Consider the following 27,248-nt stretch of genomic DNA (forward strand, 5'->3'; position numbering starts at 1 on the left):
CTGGGATCTGGCTCTGGACTTGGGTTCAGTTCCGTCTTTCTTCCCTTGGCGCCAGGAGAAAAAGAGCTGGGGCAGCAGGAGGCCCAGAAGTACACAATGTTTTATTGAAAAAAGTCAGGCTCAGCTTGGCCAGCTCCATTCCACTTGGCTTGATGAGGGCCTCTGCCCACAGCAGCCTGAGCCAGGTCTTCCTGCAGGCAGGCCCAGCTCAGCTCCCCTTCTTACTGCCCCCTCCTTTCTGTAATGATGGCACCCAAACAATAAATATACAATAAATAGCACTCATGGGCCAGTCTGGGACTTCAAATCCCATATCAACCCTCACCAGTCTTCTCTAGTCAGGATAGGCCTCCAAGTATGGGAGGGAAAAGTCCCTAAATCCTCCAGGGTCCCGTGGGCCCTCGGATCCATTTCCATTGCAAGGCCCAAGCTTGGTTTCCCTGGAGACCTAGCAAAGCTGGTCCAAAAGCAAGGCTGGGCAAAGCAGAACTGGCAAGTAGGTGCAAATTCTGGGCACTGTTGTCCTAGACACCCCAACTCCAGGCCACAAGACTCCACTGGGCTCAGGAATAGATGGTGATGACTTCCCGGCCACCACCACGCACCAACAACACCCGTTCAAGGCCCTCAGTTAGGACTTCAAGGAATTCCATGTCTGCAGGGTTGTCAGGTCAAGGAGGCAACCACAGGACCAAGACCACTTTCCACTCAAGAAGAGGATAGCTCGACACTGTCAGTCTTTACAAAAAAAGGATACAGTTCTCATCGCCCTCACTGTTCTTAGGGGGGCCAGGCATGTTCAGTAGAACCAGGCGGGCATCATGGGAACGTGTGACAATGACTTCATTGAGCTTCACAGCAGTGTGCATACGCCGCACGTTGGACTGGTCCCTGCAGACCAAGTGGCTGGTTACAGGCCAGAGAACTATCTACCTAGCAAAGAGGTCTCTGTCCCTGGCCCTTTTGCACAGCATGCTTGTCCCAGTTCTCCCTCCATTCCAGTGCTCAACATAACCATGTACTTACGGCTTAATGTGCACCAGCTCCCGGAAGTTGTCAGGGGCGTGGCTGGGGTCCCAGGGCTCAGCCATGTACTTGTCTCTGGTCCATGTCATCTGGATCTTGTCGGCCCCTGCTGCAGACTCATCCTCCTCGTCGGAGTAAAGGCTCTCCAGTCTCAGAGCTGAGTGCCGGTCCTTCACCAGCTGGGCCTGAGGACAACCAGGAGGCATCCATGGTAGCCTGAAAAAATGGGGGCCTGGCTGGCCCAACATGACTACCCTGCCTCTAAAAATGGTTCTGGTTTAGGCAGAACAGATGAGGCTCTTTGTTAGTCTAAAGACAGGCTGGTTCTTGCCTCAGCCTCTTTTTGTTGTTGTTGGTTTTTTTTTTTTAAAGATTTATTTATTTATTATATGTAAGTACACAGTAGGTGTCTTCAGACACACCAGAAGAGTGTGTCTAATGGCATTAGATCCCATTACAGATGGTTGTGAGCCACCATGTGGTTGCTGGGATTTCAACTCAGGACCTCTGGAAGAGCAGTCAGTGTTCTCTCCAGCCCTTGCCTCAGACTCTTTTTTTTTTTTTTAAACGACTTTATTTTACAAAACAAAGATAAATGTAAAGATTTTAAACATTTTTTTGCTTAAAATTATACATTTTTGTCAGTACTGTTTTTTCATGCCTCAGACTCTTAAACAATGGAACTATATACCTTTTTGTTTTGTTTTGTTTTATTTTGTTTTTTGAGGCGGGTCCCTTGGCTGGTATAGTACTCACCAGGCTAGCCTCAAACTCACAGGAATCCACCTGCCTCAGCCTACTGAGTACCGGGATTATAGGTATGACCCACCATGCTTCATTCTTAATCGTTCTGTTATATCCACCAGACAGGGTCTTTAAAGGTGTGATCTGGCCCTTACCCGAACCAAGATGGCTACTTACCTCTCGATCCCGCTCGGTTTTGGTCAGCCTCATCTGACGCAGCATCTGAGACCGCTGCTCCATCATTAGTGTCCGCTCGTAGGTATACGCAGAGATGTCACTGTTGTGCTAGGGAGGAGGGAGGTGCAGAATGAATACCAGGCTGCATGATCCTGGGGCGGGCGGGGTGGTGGTCCTCGGGGACAGCGCAGGACAGGCAGCTCACCATCTCTACCACCTCCACTTCAGCTTCCAGGCGGAGGTGATACAGGAAGATGGCCAGATCCTTCTTCATCTGGATGCTGTTGTCGTCCATCTGGGCCACGGTGAAGATGCGCATCCGGCACTTCTTCCAGACCTGCGGCGGTGGATCAGGTTCAGTCCCACCCGGCTTCCCAAGAGCCCAGCTGCCCTCACCCGTGCCCGGCCAGCCGGCACACCTTATGCTGGCGCAGCAGGAAGGGCAACAGCATGAGCATTCCTCCATCGTGCACGATCCACCACACGTCAATGTGGCCCTCCAGGTAGCGCTCGTGGTTGCTGGGGTAGAGAGCTATGTTCTTTGGCACCAGCAGGGCCAGGTGGGCAGCTGTGGTGCAGCGCACAGTGTCTAGGGAGGAGGGGCACCGCTGACTGCCAGCCTGTGACCCTCTGGTCTCTGCCACCTCACTTTAACCCTGGCCCTTGGCCCCTGGCCCAGCTTAGACGCCAGACCCTCACACACCAATAAAGGTCTTCCAGGCACGTGGGTCCTCACTCTGTCGCCAGCCATAGGGCCAGCCCAGCACCACGGTGTTATGTCTCATGCCGCCCAGGCCGCAAGACTGGATGAGGTGGGCCAGCCCCTCTCGAACCTTGCTGGCCACTACTACCTGGCAGAAGCCTTTTACTTTCTCAATCTCCATCATGTTCTTGATTGTCTGTGGGGAATACAAAAACATCGAAAAGCAAGGCCCACTAGTTTCCACCCTAACTGGGATCCCTTCAGAAACCTGGGGTTCACAGGGGAGACCTTGGAGCAAGCTGCTTCACACAGGTCAGATTTACAGAACTTTATTTTATTTTAGTGTGTGTTTGTGTGTGTGTGTGTGTGTGAGTGAGTGAATTTGAATGTAGTGCAAACATACTACATCCTATGGAAGTCAAAAGACAACTCCTGGAAGTGGGTCTTGTCTCTTTGTAGAATTTGGGAATCAAACTTAAGTCATTAGACCTATACATGAGCGTCTACCTACTGAGATGTTTAGCCGGCCCAAGGGCTATGGTTTCTATGTGGGACAACCATACTTATTCAAGCTTCAAGATAATGACAGTGTTGTCCATCTGACCGACCAAGAATGGTTAGGTCCACCCCTCCATGCCTGCTGCACCCCAGAAACCACTGATTTGGCTTCCCACCACGGGGCATTCATTACCTGCTCAGCAGCCTGGGCTTCCCCATAGCTCTCCAAAAAGCTCCCTTGGATGACAGAGCCAACAATTGTCAGACCCTTCCCAGCCTTAAGCTGGGAGGCAAAGGTGAGGAGACGGGGGTACTTCACGTGAAGATCTTCGTCTAACTTCAGCAGCACCAGGAGCTGAGGCCTACGGTAGTCAGATAGTTAGGCGGCCTCTTCTTTCCTTCTCAGAATGTGGTCTCTCACAAGTTTCAGTAGCCCAGACACCCAAGAGCAAGAGGGTCCCCCTACAGTCTCCTGGGGGAGCTGCAGAACCCACCCTGAGAGGTCCCGTCAGTCTGGGCGCTAGCTTACCGCCAGTTCTTGGTGTGAGGAGGCCCTTCCTCGAGTCTCAGCAGTGCATAGCGTGCAGCGCTCAGGGACAGGCCTCGGATCCCATCGCCCCACTCCTTCTCAGCCCTGTGGATGTCACCACAAGCCACTGAGCCGCCGGTTCACCCCCAGATCCCCCAGCCTTCCTCCCTTCCCTCCCTCTTTTACTAAGTGAGTACTTTACTACACTGCTAGCCCTTTACCCAGGATTTCTATGTGAACATAGGCTGCAGGAAGGCCAGGCCTTGAGTCACAGCCCCCAACCACAGACCAAGCCTCCACTGCAGAAGGAAAGCTGATCCAGCCTGCCACTGCCAGCCCAACATCAGACTATCCTAACTCTTCAGCCAGTTGCCTGTAATGTTATATAAGCTATCAACAGGCTGGAGGGCCTTCACTCACCCTTGGTACTCGATGTACTTGTAGATCATGCCGGCAATGAGCATGGCCACTAGGGCATAGTACCAGGAGGAGACAAACATAAGAGCCAGGCAGAGACTCATGCCGAGGAAAGACAATGTCCTGGGACGGGGCGAGAGGACAGAAATCAGGAATCCAGGTCATAGTCTGTCCCATACCCTGGTGGCCCTTTCAGGTCCCAAGTCACAAGCTGCATGTATGAAGCAAGTCAAGTCTCTATTCAGAGAATCTTCCCCCTCATACTCGGAGACCCAGTACCACCAGTATCAGAGGACTTGCCCCAGGCATCCAGCCGGCAACTCACCAGTGATAGTATTTGAACCGGGGCCGCCAGTTGGGGGTCCTCAGAAGTGTCTGCACAGCGCAGGCCAAGTTCACAAAGAGGTAACACATCAGAAAGAACCTACAGGAGGCAGTTGGTGCAGAAAAGCTTCCTTGGTCCCCGAGGCCACATAAACCATGGCTCCTAACTTCAGGAACCCACTCCTATGGCCTGATGCAGACAGATAGCAGTACTAAGAAAATGTCCTCAGAGCCAAGTGGCAGAGAATGGGGAAGTATTCACCAGCAGAGGGGGTGACAAAGGGACCAAGTCCAGGGCTGGAATGTGGAGAAAGACTGGGGGAATGCTCAGTGTGACAGATGATAAGATGCTATATAAGCCCATGGCTCAGACAATCAGTTGAATGGGGCTATCAAGCATTTGGAGGCCAGGGAGTAAGTCAGAAAAAAACAAGGAACAAGGACCACGTAGTTTTTTTCTAAGTGGAGGAGACAAGATGCTGTGTTTCATGTGGAGTTGGGACACAGGCAAGGCAGGCTGTCCTTCTGAGGGATGAGGGGACAGGGTATCAAACTCCATCCTTAGTAATGAAAAGAAAGGGCAAAGATAGAAGAAAGAGATATCAGGAGGCAGGAACTCCTATGGGGGAGTAGGTCCCAAAAGAGCCACTCTCAAGATGTCTAGGGCAAGAACAGCTTGAACAGTATACACACATCTATGGGGAATGGTGAATGCTAGGAAGACAAGAACTCAGATGTGGCAGGCCTGGCTGTGTGGAGGGCTGGAAGGCAGCCCTGAAAGATCTATGAGCTGAGTTAGTGATGAAACAGAGACCCTTCATTACTGAACAAGTAAGGACCATTGACCATGGAGCAGAATGGGTGAGGACCCCAATAAGGGCAGAGGCAAATATAGAAACCAAACGGTCTCAGGGATCCCTAAGGAATCGCGTTGACCAGGACCTGCAAGGTGTTAACACACTCCTTTCCTCAGCTTGCAGGACATTTCAATGACGGATGAGGCAACAGACCAGGCGCTTGCCCTGTTCAGAACGGGCGTCTCTGGCCTTCTGCTCTAGGGAGGTTCCTGCCATGGGACTTAGGATCTGTGGGTTTCTTCAGTGCTGTGGATGTACCAGACTGGCTTCTGAAATGAGGGTAAACAGCCCTGCCAGCTCCCCATTTAGCCCAGCTGATCTCCCAGCAAATCACTGGGAGGAGCCGGGAAACCCAGGGAGCCTTTTCCAGGACGACCCTCTGCCCTTCCCCCAGCTCACATGGAGAGAATGGGGGCCACCATGTCAAGGGAGGCGATGAGGATGCCCAGCTCAGCGATGAGTGCCGTCAGGAGGAGGGCCCACGTTGGTTCACCATTCGCTTTCCCGTGGCCAAACACCTGTAGGTACCAGAAAAGGAGTTGTCCCTACCAAACAAAGCCACTAACCCACATCTGCAGGCCCAAGTCACAACCTGTTTTCCCATCATCCCTCTGGTCCCAGTATTACGCCTGTCCTTTCCCTGACTCTCCTTCTCTGGGTCTCTCTGCTTTGGACGAAGCATAGACAAGCCACAGGATTCAGGGGCTAGACAGTAGTGCTAACAGCAAGCAGGGCCAAAGATGCTCTCAGCAGCTCCTGGATAGCTGCCAAGCCTGGGGCCCCTGTAGGCAAACCTCACTGCATCTGAATCGGCCTCCTCCCTTGCTAGGAAGTGGGCCAAGAGCATCAAGGCTACAAGACATACAGGAGGGCTTACCCGGAGGAAGGGGATGATGTTATCCTTGGCAATAGCTTGCAATAAACGTGGCGCCCCAGTGAGGCTTTGGAGGCCAGCACCACATGTTGAGAAGAAGGAGCCAACCACGATGACCCAAGGCGAAGGCCAGGCCAAGGTGCCCACCACCAAGTTCCTACTGACACCGTCACCATACCTGCAGAGGCCAGGATCAGACCATGCTCCTGGTAAAAAGCCCTCCAAGAATAAAGGGGGGGTCAGGGGTCAGGAAAAATGGAGGAAAGGAGAGGTTCTAGCTTTTAGGGGAGACCAGTTGTCAGCTCTTAGCTTTGTATCTTTGCCCTTTAATTCATCCCTGATCTTAATGTCACTGTCATCTCGAGAGCAAAAGTCAGAGAGGGGCCTGACCTAACAGGTTACACAGATTGTTACTGGAAGCCAAATGTCTTAAGATATGTAGGACCCTCGGGGTGGGGTGGGGGTGAGGGATGGGCTAGAGTGAGGGCAGGAAAAGCTGGCAGGGAAGGGACAGAGCTCACTCACTTGTCCCGGAGCACCACACCGTCGATGCAGGCACCGAACAGAATCACACTGCTGAAGTCTGGACTGTATTAAGGAAGCTAGAATCCCACTAGACCGTATCCCCAATTCCTTCCCCACATTGCAGCTCTGGAATCTTCACAGCCACTGCCTTGACCTGCAGACCTCAGAGGGTCCCATGGCGAACACATGCATATTCTCAATTGTGTACAGGTGAAAAGGGGGTTTAAGCTGCATGTGTGTGGTGCAACTTATATACAGAGAAGGACCTTCTGACACGTGCCCCACCATGCCTGGGAAAGGATACACACGAGAGAAGTGGTAACAATAGCCAGAATGGTCCCCACCGGGATAGACTTCTGGGCATCACGGAGGTCCCCGGAGCGGTTTGAGCCAGCCATGATGCCTTCAGAACCAGACAAGATTCCCTCAGGGATTCTCCAGGATTTGGGGTAGGGCTAAGTGTGTGGGCATGAAGATCTTACCAGTTACAGAAGGGAAAAAGATGCCAACCAGCACGGTGAAGGACGTGGCAATGTCAGCCACCACATACAGGGATAGGCTCTCCTTCAGGCCGAGGGTATCTGTGGATGGCAGCCCATGCTTCTCCACGACCTCACCCTTCTCCAGGTAAGCACTCCATAGGTTTTCTGTAGAGGTAGGAACATCACCACTACAGCACCACTGATGTCCCCATGGAAATTTGGGGAAGCCCAGCAAGATCCTACAGACACACTGAGTCTCTGGCAACTCTGGGGACAGCCTGGGTGACTACGGTATCTGCCATAGAGCTGCTTTGGCCAGAGAGGAAGCTGTTCTGCTAGAGCTATACCAGCTATGACCAAACCTGCATCAGCCCAGACCTCACTACGGCATGATTCTCAGACAGAGGCCCTTTATGACTCTTGTGGGAACATCTCCCACAGTGTCAGCAGGGGCTAGTAGCCAGGGAAAGGGGAATGCCAGAGCTTTATAGGGTATGCTGCAGGCCTGGGATGCTGGCCAAACAGGCTCCGTTCACTCAAAATTCAGTTCCAAGGAGGCAGGCTAAAAGGATACAGCTGAGTAGGGAAAGCAGCCAAACCTGACCCCCACCCCCACCCCACTTGATCCGGGCACACAGGGACAGCTCTGTGCTCTGCTTTCCTGTTCAGCCTGTGGGCTGGGGCTGGGGGGTTTAGGACACAGGAGGGAAGACCCACCCTGGAGCACACCAGCGGCTGCCCCAGGTATGCCAGGAATCTCTGTCACATTGTTGAGCAGGAAGTAGGGGTCACAGGAGTCAGCAGTAAGGTTGGGGCTGTGGCAGAAGAAAGTCCACAGCCGGGTGGCCACTGTCTCATTGTCCACCACAACTGTCTTGGCACAGATGTCAAACTGGTCCCGAGACAGGGTCCTATTGCCCAGCATGCACACCCTGCAGGGAGAGAAGAAGGACTAGTACATGCTCGACTGGAGCCCTAACCTATTCCCACCCAAGCAATCTGAGGGATACAGAGCGTCAAAGGCCTAGAAAGGACGTCAGTGCAATGGCTGAACAAATGCCCTAGTTACTTACGGAAACACGGGAGGGTCAAAAATGGACTTGATGCCTCCCGCATAAATGGAAAGAATGGAGATGATCACACAGGCCAGGAAGAGCGAGGCGAACTTGTTCACATACTTGACACCAACAAACACCACCAGGGTCATGAAAGTCAGGAAAATGGTCCCGTACACCCGCATATTATTCAAGGTGGCACTTGACATGTCATGGGTGCCTGATGGGTAAAAGATGGCAGCTGGCGGAGCAATGTAGGTCTGAAACAAGAGGACAGAACTCCAGTTCCAACCTTCTGTTTGGGGAGTGAAACCTGTCATTTTGGTTTTCTTTTAAAAGTCAGTCTACAAGAAGCCAGTCACAGAAGACCAGCAGTACATGATTCCATGTCTATACAACATCTAGAACAGCAAACCCACAGAGAGAACACAGATTAGTGTCTGTTAAGGGGGAGGGGAGAGAGAGTGTGTACTAGAGAAGTTTTTCTTAGAGTAGTGAAGATGTTCTGAACTGATTCTGGCAATGTTTACATCCCTATAAATATAATAAAAAACAGTAACATGTAAGCTTTCTTCTTCTTCTTCTTTTTTTTTTTTTTTTTTTTTGGATAGTGTCTCACTTTGTAGCCCTGGCTAACCTTAGGAACTCACAGAGCTGTCTCTGTCTCTGGTGGGATTAAAGGCATGCACTGCCACTGCCCCTGAGCTGTGTGCTAACAAAGAAAACAAACATTGATTTATTTGGGGGATATAGTGTGCAGGGGTGTAGGTCAGAGGACAATTGCAGGAGTTAGTTCTTGCCTTCCAGGAGGGTCCTGAGGATTGAGCTGAGATCGGCAGGCATGGTAGCAGGTGCCTGTACCCACCTCATTGGTCCCAGACTTGTACACTCTCAAATGCATAGTGAACTGCTTGCCACGCATGTTGTGGCTCAACAATAGCACCATTGAAAGAAAAGGAAAAAAAAAGAAAAAAAGATACAGACACAGGTGCCAACCTGTGGAAGGAAAGGCCAAAAAGCACCCGTTTGGGCAACAAAGTAGTGACAGTATTGGATTATACCCAATAGCCCAGAGAACAAAATAGGACTTCAGAAGCCCATATAATTACATGGTTGAATAAATAAATACCCTGGGGAGAAGAGACACATTTCCTTACATAATTTCAAATAACACAGAAGAAATGTGAGATAGAAAATAAAAACTCAGAAGATCTAGACAAAGGCTTCTGGTTTGCCGTGCCACTCGGTATCTCTAAACATCTCTTCTCTGGATCTTCAAGGAGGCACCTGTCACCCTGTGTTACTCTCCTTATGTTGCTGTGCCCCTCCCCCACGAGGCCTCTCTCCCATCCCCCAGACCCTTCATTGGTGAGTAAGGAGCTGGACCTAAGACAGCACCCATGGGACCCAAGGACCTCTAGATGGCAGTCCATGACTGTTCACTCTGACTTAAGGACAAGAAGAAAATAGGTCTAAAAGACCCTGACACAGAGTCTGGGGGAGATGAAGCTTGTTAGGGCCACAAAAGGTCAGGGGGCAATCTCTCTGTCATTATCAAGATCTGTCATTCATCTCAACACTTGACAGACCCCCTGCCACGACCCAAAACTGTTTAGGTAGAAGAAACATTTGGTTCAATGAATGTAAAGGCAACCAGGCCTCTTTCCTGCTTGGCCCAAACCATCAGAAGTGTAAAAGGGGTGCGGGGTCAAGGACATAGATCTATCTGAGCAATGAGCCTTCTCCCTAGATGCCTCCCACTAGAAAACCCAAGATGCTGGCCAGGCAGGAAGTACTAGTGGCCTCTGGGGTCTAGGAAGACTGGATGCAACTAGCCCAACTCACCAGCAAGATCTCAATGGCCCCTAGGATATACATGGCTGCAGCAAATGTTGTCCCCAGGTAGAAGCATAGGCCCACAGCACCTCCAAATTCTGGTCCCAAAGAGCGGGAAATCATGAAGTAGGAGCCACCAGCTATAATGGGAAAGTGTACACAGGTCAAGACTAACTTTTCAGTGAGATTTCCCTTGTAGCAAATCTCTACAAGCACCGAAAAGGGCAGACTGCTTTTCTTTTTAACAGACCAGTGCAGAATCTGTCTTGACTGGTTTCTTGTCCCTGTGGCTCAGCCTGAGTCTTTGCTTCTATTAGAATAGAGCACTCCTAGAAAAACGGGCAGTCAATACCGGGCCCCAAAATGGTAAGAGCACAGAGAAAAGACCAGTCCAACACTACTGTTAAATCCTAATAGGCATCAAAAAATGCCAAAAGGTAACACCTCGCTCCAGGAATTCCCTAAAGGAAGCATCAGGGTATTCCAGACTGTTCATGACAACAGAGATGGAAAAAAAAAAAGGGCTGGTGTAGCCCAGCGCATGCCTATAATCCCGGCACTTAGGAAGCAGAAGAAGATCGCTTCAAGTTCAGAGGCAGCCTGGTCTACATAGTTTCAGGCCAGCCAGGGCTATGTAGTGACACCATATCACAAAAGACCAGAAAAAAAAAATGTTGAAAAAGAATTCATAAATAGGACTGTTTCATATACAAGTTATATCCTAGCATAGAATAACCTGCTTTAAAAATTTTTTTTCAAATCTGGGGAAATACATAAACATATATAAGTGCATATATATGGAAAATATCAATTATATATATGCACACAAAGAGACTAAAGTTTGTATGTACCTAAGACCATGTACCTTCAAAAGGCTAGCAGTAATGAGCTCAGCCTGGTAAGGCGGTGGGTCCTTTCGGTTCTCTGTTCTATTTCCTGCCTCTTAGGCTCTCGTGGTAAACATGCACCATTCTTTTCTTGTGCAGGGCACATTACTCTTATATTAACAAAACACAACAGCACTTTCAAAGTCTGTTATGTAGGAATGCTCCTAGCAGGTACTGTCTTAAGAGTCAAGGATAGGAGCTGGAGAAATGGCTCAGTGGTTAAGAGCACTGACTGTTCTTCCAAGAGGTCCTGAGTTCAAATCCCAGCAACTACATGGTGCCTCACAACCATTTGTAAGGAGATTGGATACCCTCTTCTGGTTTGCCTGAAGACCACTACAGTGTACTCATATATATTAAATAAATCTTTAAAAAAAAAAAAAGTCAAGGATAGGACTCTATCAGATATTGCCTGAGGAGGAAGGACAATGGAAGCTAGCAGGCAGATGGAAGTGGACTCTGAGCATGTCCCTTACAACAGGCCCCATGGATGTGGCATTTACTCACCTGGCACCACACCGTTGGTGGCGATGGCACTCATGGAGATGGCTGTCAGCAGGGTCTGTAGGAGAGAAGGCCTGGATGAGCAGCTCAGCCCTGTGGACTCCGCAGAGCCATCTGCCCCATGCCCAGCCCAGTGCACGGGGACACTCACACAGCAGCAGCAGATGAGGACAATGAGAAGAGCCTGCAGCACGCCAGCTGTGCCCACCATCCAGGTCAGCCGAAGGAAGAGGATGACCCCGAAGATATTCTGCAGGCAGGGCAGATACACGCCCATAAGGGTGCCCATGCTGGGTGCCTAGGTGGGCAGGAAGGGAGGGGCACATAGCATCAGAGAGGTCCAGATATGCCACAGGAAGGAGGCCCTCACAGTGGAGCACAGGAAGTAGAAGCAGATACTAGGATGTCTCTACAGGCTCTCCCATAGGAAGAGCTCAGGCTAAGGGGGTAAGAGAGCTGATTTTTCTTCTTCTTTTAGTCATTATCGTATGAGTGTGAGTGACCACAGTGTGCACGTGGTGGTCAGAGGACAGCGCTCAGCATCAGTTCTTTCAGGCCCCTAGGCTCATGCCTCACTTTTACCTACTGAGCCATCTCTACAGTCATGACCCTATTCTTGTCCTATGTGTAAGGTTCTAAACCTTATGCACAATGTTTATGTATAAAGCTTGGCTCTTCCCCCACATCAAAAAATTGCCTCTCCTCTTCTGTTTTTGTTCATTTGGTTTTTTTGTTGTTGTTTTGTTTTGTTTGTTTTTAAATATAGTCCTAGAACTCAATGTAGACTAAACAAGCCTCGAACTTCCAATGATCTCTCTCCTTCAGGCTCCTGTGTGCTAGGAGAACAGGTGCACATGGTTACTTCTGGTCCTTCTCTTCTTTGAGAGAGTCTCGCTCTTTAGTTGGGCTATCCTGGGATTCATTATATCAACCATATTGGCCTCAAACTTATAGCAATCCTCCTGTCTCAGCCACTTGGGTACTGAGATTACAGGAATGCACTTCAGTGCCTAACTTCTCATTTCTGCTCACCTTCTGGAAAGCAGAGCTGGTCTCAGGTCACTACCTTCTCACCTAGCAGGTCTCATTACGCAAGCCAAAGCTCAAAATGTTGTTCCTGTCCCTCCTTCTCTCTAACCCCCATCTCTAGCTCAAGTAGACAGATTCCTGCCTCCCTAGCCTCCTGGCTGCCCTGACACTGGCCTGTTTCTTACCGAACTTTACTGGGGACACAAGATGTCTGCCAATCTCTCCACACTGAAAACCAACTCCAATCCCATGATTCCTTCTGAATATCAGCTGCACTGCCCACTAGTGAAGTGTGGGATATGTGGCCCAGACTCCTTGGCCTCTGGATATATACTTCGCCACTGTCAGTACCAGCTTTAACTTGCATTCCTCTGGACTACAGACCAGCTTACTGGACTATCCATGACTGTGTTTAGTAGACTTGGCTGTGTGAAGGCTATTTCTGGGTCTCAACTAGACTACATCTAGAATGAACTAAGACTCAAATAGCTGAGGGATTTTTCCCCCTTAATTAAATCATCAGAAGTGGGAAAACCCATGTCTAGTCCGGATCTTTGAGGTGAGAAGAAACACCTTGGTCTGGGCCACACCTTCTGCTGGTAGCAATATTTAGGACACAGGGAAGGAAGCTTGGTTCCTCTCTGCCTACTTGCCTCATTCTCACAGGTGAGTCCATTCCTTCCCTGGCATTAGAGCCTCCTTCTTCAGGACTCTGAGGTGTACTGAGGACCTGATGAGACATCCAGCCTCATGAACTGAACAACATTGGATTCTTGAACTGTCCCTTGATAGAGAGGCAGTGTTGAGCTAGCTGGACCACAGCCTGAATGTCACTCTAGCAAATTACTTATCTATAACTATATATTTATAATTATACATACCATATATATGACACATAAAATATATAATTGTATTTATTTACATAATTCAAATGTTATACATTTCATATATTTGTGTATTAAAAATATATTATACATATTATTATACTTATATTCTTTAATTTCTATTCCTCTAAAGAACCCTGACTAATACAGCCTGCTTACTGTTCTAATACCAACAGGCCCAACAAGACTCGCAAAGTGTTCCTGAATCCGTTAGGTAGTGCTTTCTAAGTCCCTTCCAATTCAGGTGAATCCCACAGTCAGAACAGAGATGAGGCTGTCAGCAAGTGAGAACGCTCTAGCATACAGATTGGTAGTTTCTCAACTCTGTAAGGGCAGTGAGGGGCTACCCAGGAGGCCATGGCAGAGGCTGTGTGTACAGAGGCAACACTGATGCAGCCCAAGCCAGTGATGTCTTGAGAGCATCCATAGAACCCCAACAAAGCCTCTTCTTGCCTGAAGTTGGGCCAGGGCTGGGGCCGGAGGATCTTCAAGAGATCTTGGACAAGAACACACACTCCCACACACTGTCCAGCACAAGGCTGTATAGGTGAGAGGTAACATTACTGGGGTTTTGGAACCCTTCTCAGACACCACCTACTGGGCAGAGGTAGTAGCAAGAACTACTCCTACCCCCATCCTAGGCTGAGTCACTCTAAGAAAAGGGCGGTGTGGGAAAGGGCTGGGCCGGAAATGCTTTTTGCATCCCTAAATAATCCCTGGCAGCCTCAGAAGGTCATTGGGTTAGAGCAGAAGTGGCTGCCAGGGAAGGCTGACTCTCAGTTCAGGCAAGGGCTGATTGGAGACCCTCCTTCCCTGCTTCAAGTCTTCTTCTCTGAGGCCTACAGCTACCTAGTTTTTTACACCATTATACTAGAATCAGGTGAACTGGTGGCAGAGCATTCACAGGCTCCTGATCAAGCTAAGGGTTAACTCAGGTTTCTCTCCCATAGACCTTTTTAGGAGGAGTTTTTGTTCCTAGCCATGGGTCCCCCAGCATTGTCCAAGGATCCTACCAGCACTAAGCAATGGATGGGCTGGGCTGGACAGGGATGGCTACAGACAGGCAGAGTTCTTGCTATCTTTAGTTCACAACATGCCAACAAAAATCACAAGGGGCCAGCTGCCCTCTCTGAAGAGTGGGCAGATGTCTACAAGCAGAAGGGAAAGGATACATTTTAGCCCCCTTTCTCTCTCTCTCTCTCTCTCTCTCTCTCTCTCTCTCTCTCTCTCTCTCTCTCTCTCTCTCTCGGATCTACCATCAGCAACACTTATATCTCATAAGCTGGTCTGAAGCTGCTGATAACCTGGCTTCTTTCAACCAGGAATTACTGTGGTTTGTGCTAACAATGAGAACGGCACAGCCAGGATCAGACCCCAGCTCCTTCCAAGTACAGCTATTTGCCCAACCTCCGGGACAGTTGATCTGTCTCCTTTAGCCCCTTTAAAATTTCTAGGACAAGGAGCTACTGTTCTTTCTGTTGCTTTTGAGGCTCTTCTTCCCCTCTGCCTTCAGCTCTTCCATACCACTTTAACAGTTCCTTCAGCTTAAGGTGCTTTTTTTTTCACCCTCTGTGCCTACCATCTACTGGTCCCATATGTTTAACACCACACAGGAAAACATCTATTTCCAACATCTACTTCCATGGTAATCTGACTTCCCAGATGTGGTCTCTCTGCTGACCCTGACTTGCTCACCTTAACAGTTCTCCGACGACCACCTTCTCCACTCTCAGCTTCCTCGTGCTCCTTGGCTCCTTGGGTGAGGTTGGTATAGCTGACAAGCTTGCCCAGGAGAGATGACACCTTTGGGCGGATGTCCAGCTCCTCCTGTAAACACAGCCACGGGGCAAGATGGCAATGGGCCAGGTTAGACCAGTGTCAAGCTACCTGTGTGCCAAGCCCTGAGGCAAGCCTGGACCTGATCCCGGTTCTTGCTTGGGGAAGCCCATGCCAGCTAACTGGGCAGGTGTGGGCACCACACCCCAGAAGGCAGCATTCAAAGGCCCAGCCCAGTGGCTTGGTGTCTCTGCACAACCTTGGCTGTAATCACCGCCAGCTCATTTGTGAAAATCACCTACCTCAGGGGAGAAAGAAAGGCAGGCTCTGCTGGCAGGCAGACAGATTGCACACTTCATTCTGCCTGTCTGGCCGCCACTTTGAAGCTACGGCTGGGTCTAGGATCCACATCAACACACACACACACACACACACAAACACACCACACTCATCTTCAGGTGGGGGACAGAGTATTAGACTTCTAGCACTCAGAAAGGTCCAAGGGTTCCCTGCCCCTGTGGCCTAAGCACTGTGACTCTGCCACCTGCCCCATTGCCTTAAGCCTTTGTCAGGTCCTTTCTGACCCTATACACAGGAAAATGGGTTAGGAGTAATGAGTGAAGATGTAGGCCCTTTATGTGTATGGAGACGGAGAAGCCAACATTACTTGATTGTGAGGCAGAAGAATGTACGAGTTCAGACTTTAGGAATCTGAACCATGTCTTAAATCCAGATCTTACTTCTCAACTTGGGTCTTGAAAGGGAAATTTCCAGTTAAAAGACACAAACATGGGAATCTTTCCAGAATGGGACAGATGCTGGAGGAAAACAAGCCTCTGTAACCAGCGAGCAACAGTTGGAAGAACCAATAGGAAAGAAAAGAAAGATTCTATCCACAGCAGAAAGCAGAGCCATGGGCTTGGAGAAGCCCTGGGGATAGAGGGAAGAAGAAGCCGGTCTAATGCTTAGCCGAGAGGTCCGGAGAAGCCTCTGCCAGCCTACCACACCTGAATGGCTCCTTTGATACCTCAAATAGTGCCAGGTTCCGATCATAGTAGTCATTTCCTCTGGAGGCATCCAAAGGGCAAAGGAAAGGACTGTTCTCTCTGTGGTTACCCTGTCCTGTAGAAAGAGAGGGAAAGAATTCCAATGAGTTGCTACCACCCAGGGCCCCAGCCTATATCCTAACTCATAAAGCCAACCCACAAAATAGCTCTGCACTCAATCTTGGCCGAGAGGCTAAGAAGCGGCAAACACACACTATCTCTAAAACGCTTTTGGAAGCCGCAGCGTTTACAGGTTCTGCCTCTGTTTTCCCATCACTTGTCTGCCTTCTTGAAGGACCGTGAAGAAAGTACCCAGGAATCAAATCCCAGGTCGTCATTCCACCTAGTAGAATACTCCAAATCTCCACATCAGTGCCACAAGCGTGTACATGAAGGTCGGGGCCTGCTGAGGAGGCGGGGCCTGACCGTGGCCAACCCTGAGGCCCCACCTTCCTTCTTTCTGAGGATCTGGCACTCCTCGAGTACAAGGCACCATTTCGCCATCCAGGAAGATAAAACAACACAGAACGTCTTCCGCTGCCATGTCCTACAAGGGATCAGCTAAGTACCCCACCATGCACTGCGTCAGGTGTCCCGGAGGGTGACCCAGAGCATGCTGGGAGATGGAGCCAATCTCCCATAGGTACAAGAAACCAGAAAAAGCCACTGGGAAAGCCAGGGCACCAAGTGGATCTTGAGCATAGGAAATACAGGGGCACAGACTGACGCAGTGCCTTTTGGTTCCCAGATCTAGCAAGTTTGCTCCAGAACAGATTAACTCCAACTCAATCTCAGGCTGATGAAAATGTGCCTTCAAAACTAGAAAATCTCACAGGCCAGGAAGGAGCCGGTGCATCTGTTTTTGCTGTGTTGGGATCAAACCCACAGACTCATATTCTACCACTGGGCCACAAACACATTCTTTATCCCCCTCCTTTTCTTCCTCTGAGACAGGTTCTAAATGTAGTCCAGGTTGGCTTCAAACTTGTGCCAATGCTCCTATCCCAGCTTCCCAAGGGTTGGGATTACAGATAAGCACCATGGCCAGCCCTCCTACGCTTTTGTGTATATGTACTGTACAGTGGATGTTCACATACACGTCTACATATGGAGGTCAAGGTCAACATCAGGTGCATTCCTTTCCCATTCTCCACCTTAATTTTTGAAACGGGGTCTCTCACTGAACCTGGAGCTCACCAATTCAGTTAGACAGGCTGGCCAGCAAGCCCCAGGGCTCCTCCTGGCTGTTTTCCCAATGCTGGGATCATAGGAGGTCCATATGCCTGGCTTTGTACACCTGGTTCTCTGTTTCATGTCAGAAGGTTGTGCAGATTAAGGGCAATGAAGGTCAGTGCCAAAGCCAGAAGTCATTTCAACCCACCAAGTCCTGTTAAAGCCTGGTGAGGTCAGGCAGCTCCTCGGACCCTCTGGAATTTGTGGTATTATCCCTGCTCATTCAGGATAAGGAATCACAGGAAAAATCTCAAGATCCAGCCACAGCTGCCATTTGCATTGAAAACTCTTCACCACCACATAAAGAAAATAACAGAAAGTTGAAAATGTTGCCTCCACAGCTCATCTTACTTCCCTTTCTGCCTTTCCTGCTAGGAGTCTCCATAATTTATTCACAGCTCTTATTCTCAATTCTTACCCTCTCCCACTGCATCCTTCCATGAAGTTGGAAATAAATATCAATTATTCTAAATGCACACACTGCATGCAGGCTGTCCCTCCACTGATACTAAGTGTTTCTAAGAAGAATCTACTATTATCTAGAAACTGTAGAGCAGGGGGTCCTCGACCTTTATGCTGCAGCCCTTTAATACAAGTTCCTCATATTAAGGTGACCTCCCCATCATTAAATTATTTCATTGTCACTACTGTTATGAATCATAATATAAATACCTGTGTTTTCCAATGGTCTTAGATGACCCCTGTAAAAGGGCTGTTAGACCCTCCCAAAGGGGTTGTGACTCACGGGTTGAAAAACAGTGCTATAGACCAAGTATGGTGGTATAAACCCGTAATCCTTGCCCCTGGGAGGCTACAGAAGAGTCTGAGTTCAAGGCCAATTCAGGCTACAGTGATTTCTAGGGCAGCCTGGGCTGCATAAAGAAAATAAACAATAAAACTAGGAACCTAGCTTAGGTGGGAGGGTGTTTGCCTAGGATGCACAAAGCCCTGTGTTTGAGCCCCGGTACCTCATGAAGCTGAGCTTGGTGACACAGGTGCTAACAAGAGGATCAGAAGTTCAAAAATCATCCTTAGTTCCATATCAAGTTCAAGGCTAGGCTGGACTACATGAGACCTAATGTTAAAAAGGAAACCAGAGGGAGGGGAAAAAGTCCTACCAACTGCTGAGCACAACAGTGCTCCCCTCTGTGACTCACCTGATGCTTTGTCCCTACAAGCATCGCTTGCCGATGGCTCGGGATTCTTCTAAATCTGTCTCCAGTCCTTACCTCTGGTACATGTCAAAACAAGACAAAGCTGTCTAGTGAGGAGGGGCAGACCTGGGTCTGGGGTCTATCAAGCAGGTTCTCTTTTCACCTTCTAGAGTCCATTTAGGGAACACTCTGGGGTGCAGCAAGATACCCCAGCATAGAAAAGACCTCTGGTCCATGTCACTTGGCCACTGTGTACGTACCCCAGACTCTGGGTTTTCAGAGGTCCAGCAGGCTGACTTGAATTCCTGCCCTTTGCTCTGTGCCTCCACACTGCTCTGTCATCTTCTATGAAGCAGAGACAATAACTCCCTCTTCCAACTTCCCTGATACACCAGAAAAGGTTCAGGCAGGGCACTCTGAAAAGCTTCACTTAAGGACCCCTCCCATAGGATTATGGGATATGAAAGGGTCTAAGCAGAGCCTCAGGTCTGTACTCCCCTAAACTTCAAGCTACCCGCCCAGCCTCAGCTATTCCAAAAATTCCAGAGCAGGTTTAGACATGCCTGCCTGCCTGCCTGCCTGCCTGCCAGGCACAAGCTTTTCAGACACTACCTGAGACCCCCAGAGAACCAGAGCATAGCTCAGGCCTGGGACTTCCTATGAACAGGTGTGTTCCTACCAGCAACTGTGAAAGCCCCAATGATAGGGAGTGACCTGGGTGACCTTTTTTGTCCCTATGTGTGTGACATCTACTTATAATGTCCTTCCATGACCTTCTTACTCCTGCCACAGGTCACCTAGATGAGCAGGCCCATGTATGCCCCTCAGAGTAGAGGGGCAAGAGTGAGTGTGTGTGTGTGTGTGTGTGTGTGTGTGTGTGTGTTGGGGAGAATCCAAAGAGAGCTGGACCTAAGATAGTTCTACGGTCTCTGATCCTTTGCTATATCTACAAAGAAAAAGCAAACTCACTCACCCGGGTGCAGGGTATCCCCCATGCTGTAGACACACACCAGTCTAGATGAGAAGGAGTAAGTAGGAAGAGAAGAAAGAGGTGGGTGTGGGAGGAGCTGGCCTAGCCTGGAGGGATTTGGCAGGACCTAGCCAGCAGCCAGCACAGCTCCAGGTTACTTCTGTCAACCTGTGAGGGACCAAGGCGGAGCCAAAGAAAAGGCTCAGTACTGCCCATTGGTCCAGGCTAATCTCAAGGATGCAGTTCTGCACATCATCTGGACACAAACATCCTTCCAGTCCCAGGGAAGAAGTGAAACTATTCTTATCCCTTGAACCAGGCCAGGGGCAGACAGAGATGTTGGACATAGGGTTACTTACACATATGAAACCTGAGAAATCTCTGTGACATCTTGTGGTCCATGCCCTTGACCTGTATCACATCTACACATGGCAGACAGGTGATGCAGCCATCATTCACGTTAAGCACAGGCTACCCCCCAAGCACGTCACCATTACAGACCTATCAGATAGCCTCGGATACCATCACCAGACACAACACACATCCCCTACATGTTTCTGCCACAGTCAGCCCCAGACATCAGAGGCATTTGTTATCATAGCGCCAAGTTCATCTCTGGCAGCCTTGCTGGAAACAGTAGCCATGAGGACACCCTGACCTGACCGTGCCTTCACCCTGTGATACCCAGCTACACACGTGCATTTACACATGCCTTATATATAAAGCTTTGCAGACAGACACATGTTCCCGGTATTGTTCCCATTCCAAGTGTGACGAGTCTCCATGGGTAGAAGATGGAGAAAGAGGCACTGGAAAGGAGAAAGGGTTTCCCTCTATGACCAGCCCTAATACTTAGGTAAAGTTAAGGCACTACACACTTCATATCCGGGTTTGAATCCCACTGGAACAAGTTACATAACCCACCTCCCTTCACTCCTTCCCTAAATTCGAGTAACAGAACCTGTCCCATGGGGGAGGTTGGGAGGATTAAAACGAGTTGCTTCATGTACAGTGTCTAGACAAGCCTGGCCCCGTGTGACTGCTCCCTAGATGTCCACGGTACCCACAGATCTACACCAGGGCCAACATAGGCCCTTCAGCGAGCACATCCTTTGCTCCTCCCGAGCCAGTGTGCAAGGAGGCAGGGGCAGGGAGAGGACAAGAGAGGGGCAGTGAGTCATAGGGGAAGAGAGGGTGACACTCAAGAAGATGGGGGCGAGTCACAGAAAGTGAGGGAGCTGCAATCCAGGCTTCCATTGGACCCGGACCTGAGGCGCGTTCGGCACCAGCCCGAGTGAGGCAGCCCGCTAGCCGGCCTCCCTAGGCGGCCACGTCTGCAGCCCCCGCCCGCGGAACTCGGGGGAGGAGCTGGGGGTGGGTGGAGGACGACCTAGCCCCGGAGTCCCGGACCAGAAAGACTCCTCCGTCTGAGCGCGCAAGGAGCAAGAAAAGTGGAGTCCCGCATGGACGTCTGCGCGCGCGGTCCGAAGGCGCCAGTCCCGTGTAGACGCCCCCCGTCCCGGCCACAGCCCCCGCCGGACGCACCCTCACCGTCCGAGTCTTCCCGCTCGGCGCACTCCCCGTAGTCCACCCAACTGAGCCCCTCGAGGTTGTCATAGTCGCCACGTCGCGGCCCGTCCACCGGCACCACGGTGAAGTGAGGCATCGCGCGCGCTTGGCCCGCAGTCCCGGCCTCTAGCCGGCTGTCCCCGCCGCCCCAGGCTGGCCCGCCCCGCCCGCTCGCATTCCACCCCGCTGCGCTCACTTCCTCCACCCGCCCCCCGGGCCGCCCCTCGGGGGCGGGGAGCAGGAGGGGCTCGGGTCGGCTCCTCCCCGAGGGGGGTTGACGAGGTGGCGAGAGGACCCCGGGAACGAAGTCCTCTAGCTGCTGGAGGGTTTGGCTCCTGTGTGACTTTGGTTAAGGGTTTGCCCTCTCTGAACCTCAGATGCGATACCTAATAAAGTGAGGAAAAGTTTTAACTTTTAGGGATTTTAGGATGTTGAGACAGGGTGCACTGGCGCCCTGAATCTAATTAGCTCTCAATCACTTTCTGTTATTTAGCGGGAAAGCTAGCAGGGCCTGCCCAGTGTCTCAGTGGCCACCCCAAACCTCCTAAAGTCTCTCATCACCCCTACACACATGCTCCTCCATTTCCATCATTTCTTTCTAACGCTTCTCCAGGACTTTGGTAGCCAAGTACCCTAGAACCTACAGTCTCTGCCCTCAGTCCTGCTCGCTGCAGCCTCCTCCTACGGGAGAAGGAGGTTAAAGACTGTAGCCCCTCCCCATACCACCCCCCACCCCCGCCAGGAATCCGCTGCCTCCACGGTAGAGGCGACACCCGCCCGTCCCTCATCTTCCCTTTGGGATAGCCCAGCTATCTCATTTGAATTTGTTCCTTTATAGCCTCACCTCCTGGTAGTTCCTGCACCCTTGTTCTTTCCTTTCTTGGCGCTAACTTCTTTCACACTCAGATAACTTATCTAGTCGCCTTTACTAGAGAATTTTTATCTTTCTGAGTTGTTCTTTTTGGCCTCTTCTCTCCCCCGCCCCTCTTCCTATCAGAAAGCCCCAGGGCTTATTTTTCAGGTCTCTCTCCATTCTTCCCCCTTTCTGGCTTAGTCTTTTGAACTTGGGCTGACTCTAGGATCCGCGCCCTCTGCTGCCACCTCCCAGCTCCAACTGCCTGGGTGGGCCGGTCGACTAGGACCTCCCTGGAGCAGCTCAACTTATAACCCTTCCCAGTCAGCTCTTCCGGGCTACTCCCCGGCCTCCCTCTCCTTCTGGCATCTTTAACTGCTTCAGAGCTGCAGTCTCTGCGTCTCCTACGCTGCACTCTCCTCTGTATAGAAGGCACAATGGTTCCCAGCGTTTGTTGTTTTTGCAGCAGACCCAAGTTCAGTTCCCAGCACCCACATCAGGTAGCTCATGACTGCATATAACTCCAGCTCTAGGGGATCTGATGCCTTCTGGCCTCCTCAAACCGTAGGAGGGTACACACACACACACACACACACACACACACACACACTAACATAGTTACATTTAAAATTTAAAAATAAAATGTGCAAGCAGAAATATAAAAAACAAGCTGCAGTGGCTATTCCTGGTTGTCAACTTGACTATATCAGGAAGGAATCACAATCCAGAATTGGAAGGTTCACCTGTGATCCTGATTTGAGGCTGGAAGATACAAGCTTCCAACCTGGATCTTGGCCTGGAGATGTAGAGGCATAATGAGTATGAATCCCAGGACACTAAGGCAAGGATATCTCTGGGTTCAAGGTCATCTGGGACAAAGCAAGTCCCAGATCCAGGCACGGAGGTACACACCTTTAATCTGGGACACACCTTCTGTTGGACATTGGAAGAAGGAAAGTTCTCTCTTTTTGCCTGTTTGCCTTGTGGGACTGAGCATCTGCTAGGTCCTTGGCCTTCCATTCACAGCTGCTGCCAACCATTGTTGGGGACTTGGGCTACAGACTGTAAGTCCTCAACAAATTTCTTTACTATATAGAGACTACCCATAAATTCTGTGACTCTAGAGAACCTTGACACAAGCTATGAGTAATAAATAATAAAAATAAGAAAAACAAGGTATAACTAATAACATTTTCCCAGTCAAACCAAAACCAAATAAGCAAACAAACAAAAAAACAGGTGGGTGGCTACTAAGGAATAACACTTGAAATTGACCTTTGGCCTACACACACACACACACACACACACACACACACACACACCAGGCATAACAACAACCATCTTTTTTATTTTTCTTTTTTTTTTTTTTTAAAGAGTTATTTTTCTTCTTGCTTTTGTTTCCCCAGACAGTCTCACTATATACCCCTTGCTGGCCTTGATCTTTATGTAGACCAGGCTAGCCTCAAACTCACAATAATCCTCCTGCCCCTGCCTCTGAAGTGCTGGAATAAGAGATGTGTACCACAATGCCCGGATGTTTTCTTTCCAATTATGTTTCCATGTGTGTCTCTGTGTGAGTGTACAGGTGCTCTGGAAGGTCAAAGGTGTCAATTCCCCTGGAGCTGTCGCTACAAGTAGTTGTGAGTAATCTGATGTGCATTGGGAGCTGAACTCAGGTAATCTGCAAGTGTCTACTAGGGCTCTTAAGTATCCAGCCATTTCTCCAGCACTAGAGAGGGGGAGGCAGGCCAGGGGGGAAAGATAGATGCAGAAGATTACAACAGATATCCTAACATCTGACTACTAGAAATCCCAGAAAATGAAAAGGAAATGGATAAAATTTTGAGCATCTTGGGCCATCCTGCACACCTAGAACTCAGCTAAGATAAGAGGATGCGTTTGAGGACAGCCTGGGCTACATATAATCCCTGTCTCAAAAAAAAAAAAAAATAAAAAAATAAAAAAATAAAAAAACAAACAAAATCAGAGGCTCACTCAAGATGTAGCTCAGTTGATAGAGTGCTTGCAAACTACAGAAAACCGAATTAATAAGTACTGCATGCCTGTAATCTCAGCTCTTAGCTAGAGGTAGGCACAGAAGGCTCCAAAGTTCAGTTACCCTTCTCTATATAAGGAGTTTGAAGCTGGCCCCAGGATATGTGAGACCTTGTCTCAAAACCAAAACAAACAATCCCCCAAGCAAAGCCCCACGGGGATGAAGTTCACAAACGTCCTGATAAAGAAGCCAGACGTGAGTCACAGAACATAAGATTCCAACCTTAAGGAAGAGGAGACTCCACAGAGACCAAAATCAGATTGGTGGTTGAATGGGGATGAAGGAAGGATTAGTAACTGTGTGATGGTAGACTTCCTTTTACTGCGACTAAAATATTACAGAACTATGATTGTACCAAACGCTACTGGGGACACTGGAGAAATAGCTCAGTTCTGTCTGTAACTCTAGTTCCAGAGGATGGATACCCTCTTCTGGCCTCTGTGGACTCTGGCACAAATGTGGTGCACATAAACTCAGTATGCAAACACACAATGCACATTGAAAGAATAAATAAGCCTGGACCCTTGTAATCTCAGTGATATAAAGACAGACAGAGAACCTTGGAGCTTACTGGTCAACCTAGCTCAATGTTTCTTCCTTTGTGTGATGATAGGTGGCCAAAGATGGTATGGCAGGTAATCCAGATGTTTAAATAGGTATGACTATATCACCTCAAGTACTTTCTCATTGGATTTCTGTCTTCCTTTCTTTCTTTTTGAGATTTATTTATTTTATGTATATGAGTATACTGTAACTGTCTTCAGACACACCAGAAGAGGGCACTGGATTCCATTACAGATGATTATGTGTACAATTATGAGCGACCATGTAGTTGCTGGAAATTGAACTCAGAACTTCTGGAAGAGCAGTCAGTGCTCTTAACTGCTAAGCCATCTCTCCAGCCCCCCATTCCGGGTTTCTTAACTGCACGTGTGGCCAGGGCCCTTCTTGGCGGCCTTGGCTGTTAGTTCTTGAGTTGCTTCTGTTTGTTCCTGTTTCATTTTTACTCAAAAGCCTTGTCTTCCCCCATCTTGAGTAGCCTGCTTCTTGGGCTGTTTTATGGATCTCTTTTACTACCTTCGTGGCTGGACATGTCATCTTCTCCAGACCGATCTGTATTTTTTGTTTTTGAGACTAGGTCTTTCCTTGAACCTAAAGCTCTCTGATTCAGCTAGACATTTTACTCACCCATCTCCCCAGCTCTGAATTGGCCTTTTGCATAGTTAACTTCATATTATATAATGTTCACCTCAATAAAGAATTTGCTATAAGCTATAGAAAATACCTGAAAATTTTTATAAGCAGGTGTGGAACACACCAATGAGGCTGGAATCCTCAGGAAGTAGGGGACCCTCAAAAAAAACATGACAAAAATTGAAATGGGCCAACAGACCAAGCACACTTGCTCCTTCTGTGGCAAGACCAACTATGCCAACTGGAACTGTGGTTCCTGTATGAGAACAGTGATGGGCAGGACCTACATGACGACTCCTGCTGTCACTGACCAGTTGTTGGTCCAGACAGAAGCAATCTAAAGACCAGAAGAATCAAGACTGTTTGAGACATCCTTGGCCTGCAATTAATGTGTTAATTTATGTTAAAAAAGAAAATAGATATAAAAGGGTTCTGTTTTTGTTTTGTTTGTTTAAGACAGGGTTCCTCTGTGTACCCCTGGAACTCTCTCTGTAGATCAGGCTGGACTTGAACTCACAGAGATCTGGGTAAGCAGAGGCTACGTGCTACCACCACCCAGTGTGATACAGAAGGTTTTTAATGTATTAGGTCCTAGGCAATATGAGGGTTTGTTAGTTTAGGGTTTGGGAATAGAAATTTATTAAGAAAGGAAAGGCTCTCTGCAGGTGGAAGAGGGCTAGTGAGCTAAAGAAGGAAGCTCCAAGGTGTGGTATGAGTGAGAATGGCCCCCAGGGATTAGAACTATTTTTCAAAGAATGAGGTGTGTCGCTGGAGATGGGCTTTGGGTTTGTTTGTTTTTTTTAAAGATATATTTATTTATTATATCTAAGTACACTGTAGCTGTCTTCAGACACACCAGAAGTGGGCATCAGATTTTATTACAGATGGTTGTGAGCCATGTGGTCGCTGGGATTTGAACTCGGGAAGAGCAGTCAGTGCTCTTAACCACTGAGTCATCTCTCCAGCCCAGCTTCGAGGTTTTAAAAGCTCTTATCAAGTCCAGTCTCACTTTCTGCTGGCCGCCTGCAGATCAGGATGTAAAGTTCTCAGCTACTGTTCTAGCCCATGCCTGCCTGCTTTTCACCATGAGGTTGGTGGACTAACACTGTAAGCAGCCCTCAAACTCTGTCTCTTGTAAGAGTTGCCTTGGTCATGGTGTCTCTTCACAGCAGTAGAACAGTAACTAAGACACTGAGGTTCCCCCCCCACCCCCCTTCTGTGTTGGGGCCTCAGCCTAAGCTCGACAACCCCAGTAATTTAGAAGTTTCATCTTGCAGTTTCCTAATGACTAATACCTTTTTATATGGTTCCTTGAATTTTTTTATTTCTTTCCTTGCGAAGTTTCTATTCAAACGTCTTTTAAAAGTCTGTAGCCTTGTATGTATGGTGTATGCAAGCAGTGTTAGGATTCTGTAAATCCCATCCCTCAGTTACCTAGCAACAGCCAGATATACCCCACCCCTCAGTTACCTGGCAATAGCCAAGTATGCTTTGCCTCAGTGACCTGACACTATAAAAGGGGCTGCTTGCCCCCTCCTCTCTCTTGTTCTCTTGCTCTTGCACTCTTGCTCTCCTCCCCCTTACGCATCCTCTTCCCCTCCTCCCCACATGCTCATGGCCAGCTTCTACTCCTCTATTCCTCTCTTCTCTCTGTCTCTGCCTCTACTACCCTCTTAACTCCCCCATGACCTGAATAAGCTCTAATCTGTACTATACCGTTGTGTTTGGTCCCTCAGGGGGAAGGGATTCCCAACATGGGTCCCCCAGAGGCATCTCCCTTGCCCCCAGGCCTCTCCGCACTTCCATGGGCCATATTCCCCCACTCTCTTCATCCTTTCCTTAACAATGGTGCCAAAACCTGGGACGTCATCTTCTAACAACATTGGTGCCCCCTGACTTTTCCTTACATTGGTGCCCCGTGTGAGGAGATTAGATTTCCTCATGACCAGATGTCTCTTTTTCCTTTCATTCCGTGACTTTTCCTTTCAGTCTTACTGTGTTTACTCCTAGCTGGTCTGGAACTAACTATAGAGACAAGCCTGGCCT

The 27,248-nt window shown here is 49.2% G+C and overlaps 1 protein-coding gene across 4 annotated transcripts; it reads right to left on the reverse strand.

The window, feature by feature from the left end:
- Positions 1-84: 84 nt before the first annotated feature.
- On the reverse strand, positions 85-21,239 carry SLC12A4 (solute carrier family 12 member 4). 4 transcript variants are annotated; one of them, XM_080937075.1, is made up of 24 exons: positions 21,076-21,235; positions 16,155-16,249; positions 15,047-15,178; positions 11,590-11,736; positions 11,442-11,496; positions 10,057-10,187; positions 8,230-8,471; positions 7,874-8,088; positions 7,157-7,321; positions 6,979-7,077; positions 6,675-6,732; positions 6,153-6,327; positions 5,675-5,793; positions 4,420-4,518; positions 4,098-4,217; positions 3,678-3,782; positions 3,342-3,510; positions 2,651-2,846; positions 2,367-2,536; positions 2,153-2,284; positions 1,948-2,055; positions 1,027-1,211; positions 758-891; positions 87-655 (listed from the first exon to the last, which is right to left on the reverse strand). In XM_080937075.1, the coding sequence occupies exons 1-24, from the start codon at positions 21,194-21,196 to the stop codon at positions 564-566; spliced, it is 3,264 nt and encodes a 1,087-aa protein (XP_080793201.1). In that variant the 5' UTR covers positions 21,197-21,235; the 3' UTR covers positions 87-563. The 4 variants fall into 4 exon arrangements, with proteins under 4 accessions (XP_080793198.1, XP_080793199.1, XP_080793201.1 ...); XM_080937074.1 differs by having other exon boundaries at positions 88-655; positions 21,082-21,239; XM_080937072.1 differs by having other exon boundaries at positions 85-655; positions 11,442-11,736.
- Between the last annotated feature and the right edge of the window lie 6,009 nt (positions 21,240-27,248).

Source organism: Micromys minutus, assembly GCF_963924665.1.
Source record: "Micromys minutus genome assembly, chromosome: 24".
Taxonomy (NCBI): domain Eukaryota; kingdom Metazoa; phylum Chordata; class Mammalia; order Rodentia; family Muridae; genus Micromys; species Micromys minutus.

Coding starts and splice junctions, on each gene's coding strand:
- SLC12A4 (XM_080937072.1), bottom strand. CDS start 21,196: ATGCCTCACTTCACCGTGGTGCCGGTGGACGGGCCGCGACGTGGCGAC. Junction 4,218..4,419: donor CGGTTCAAATACTATCACTG/GTGAGTTGCCGG, acceptor GCCCCGTCCCAG/GACATTGTCTTTCCTCGGCA. Junction 892..1,026: donor GAGCTGGTGCACATTAAGCC/GTAAGTACATGG, acceptor CTTGGTCTGCAG/GGACCAGTCCAACGTGCGGC.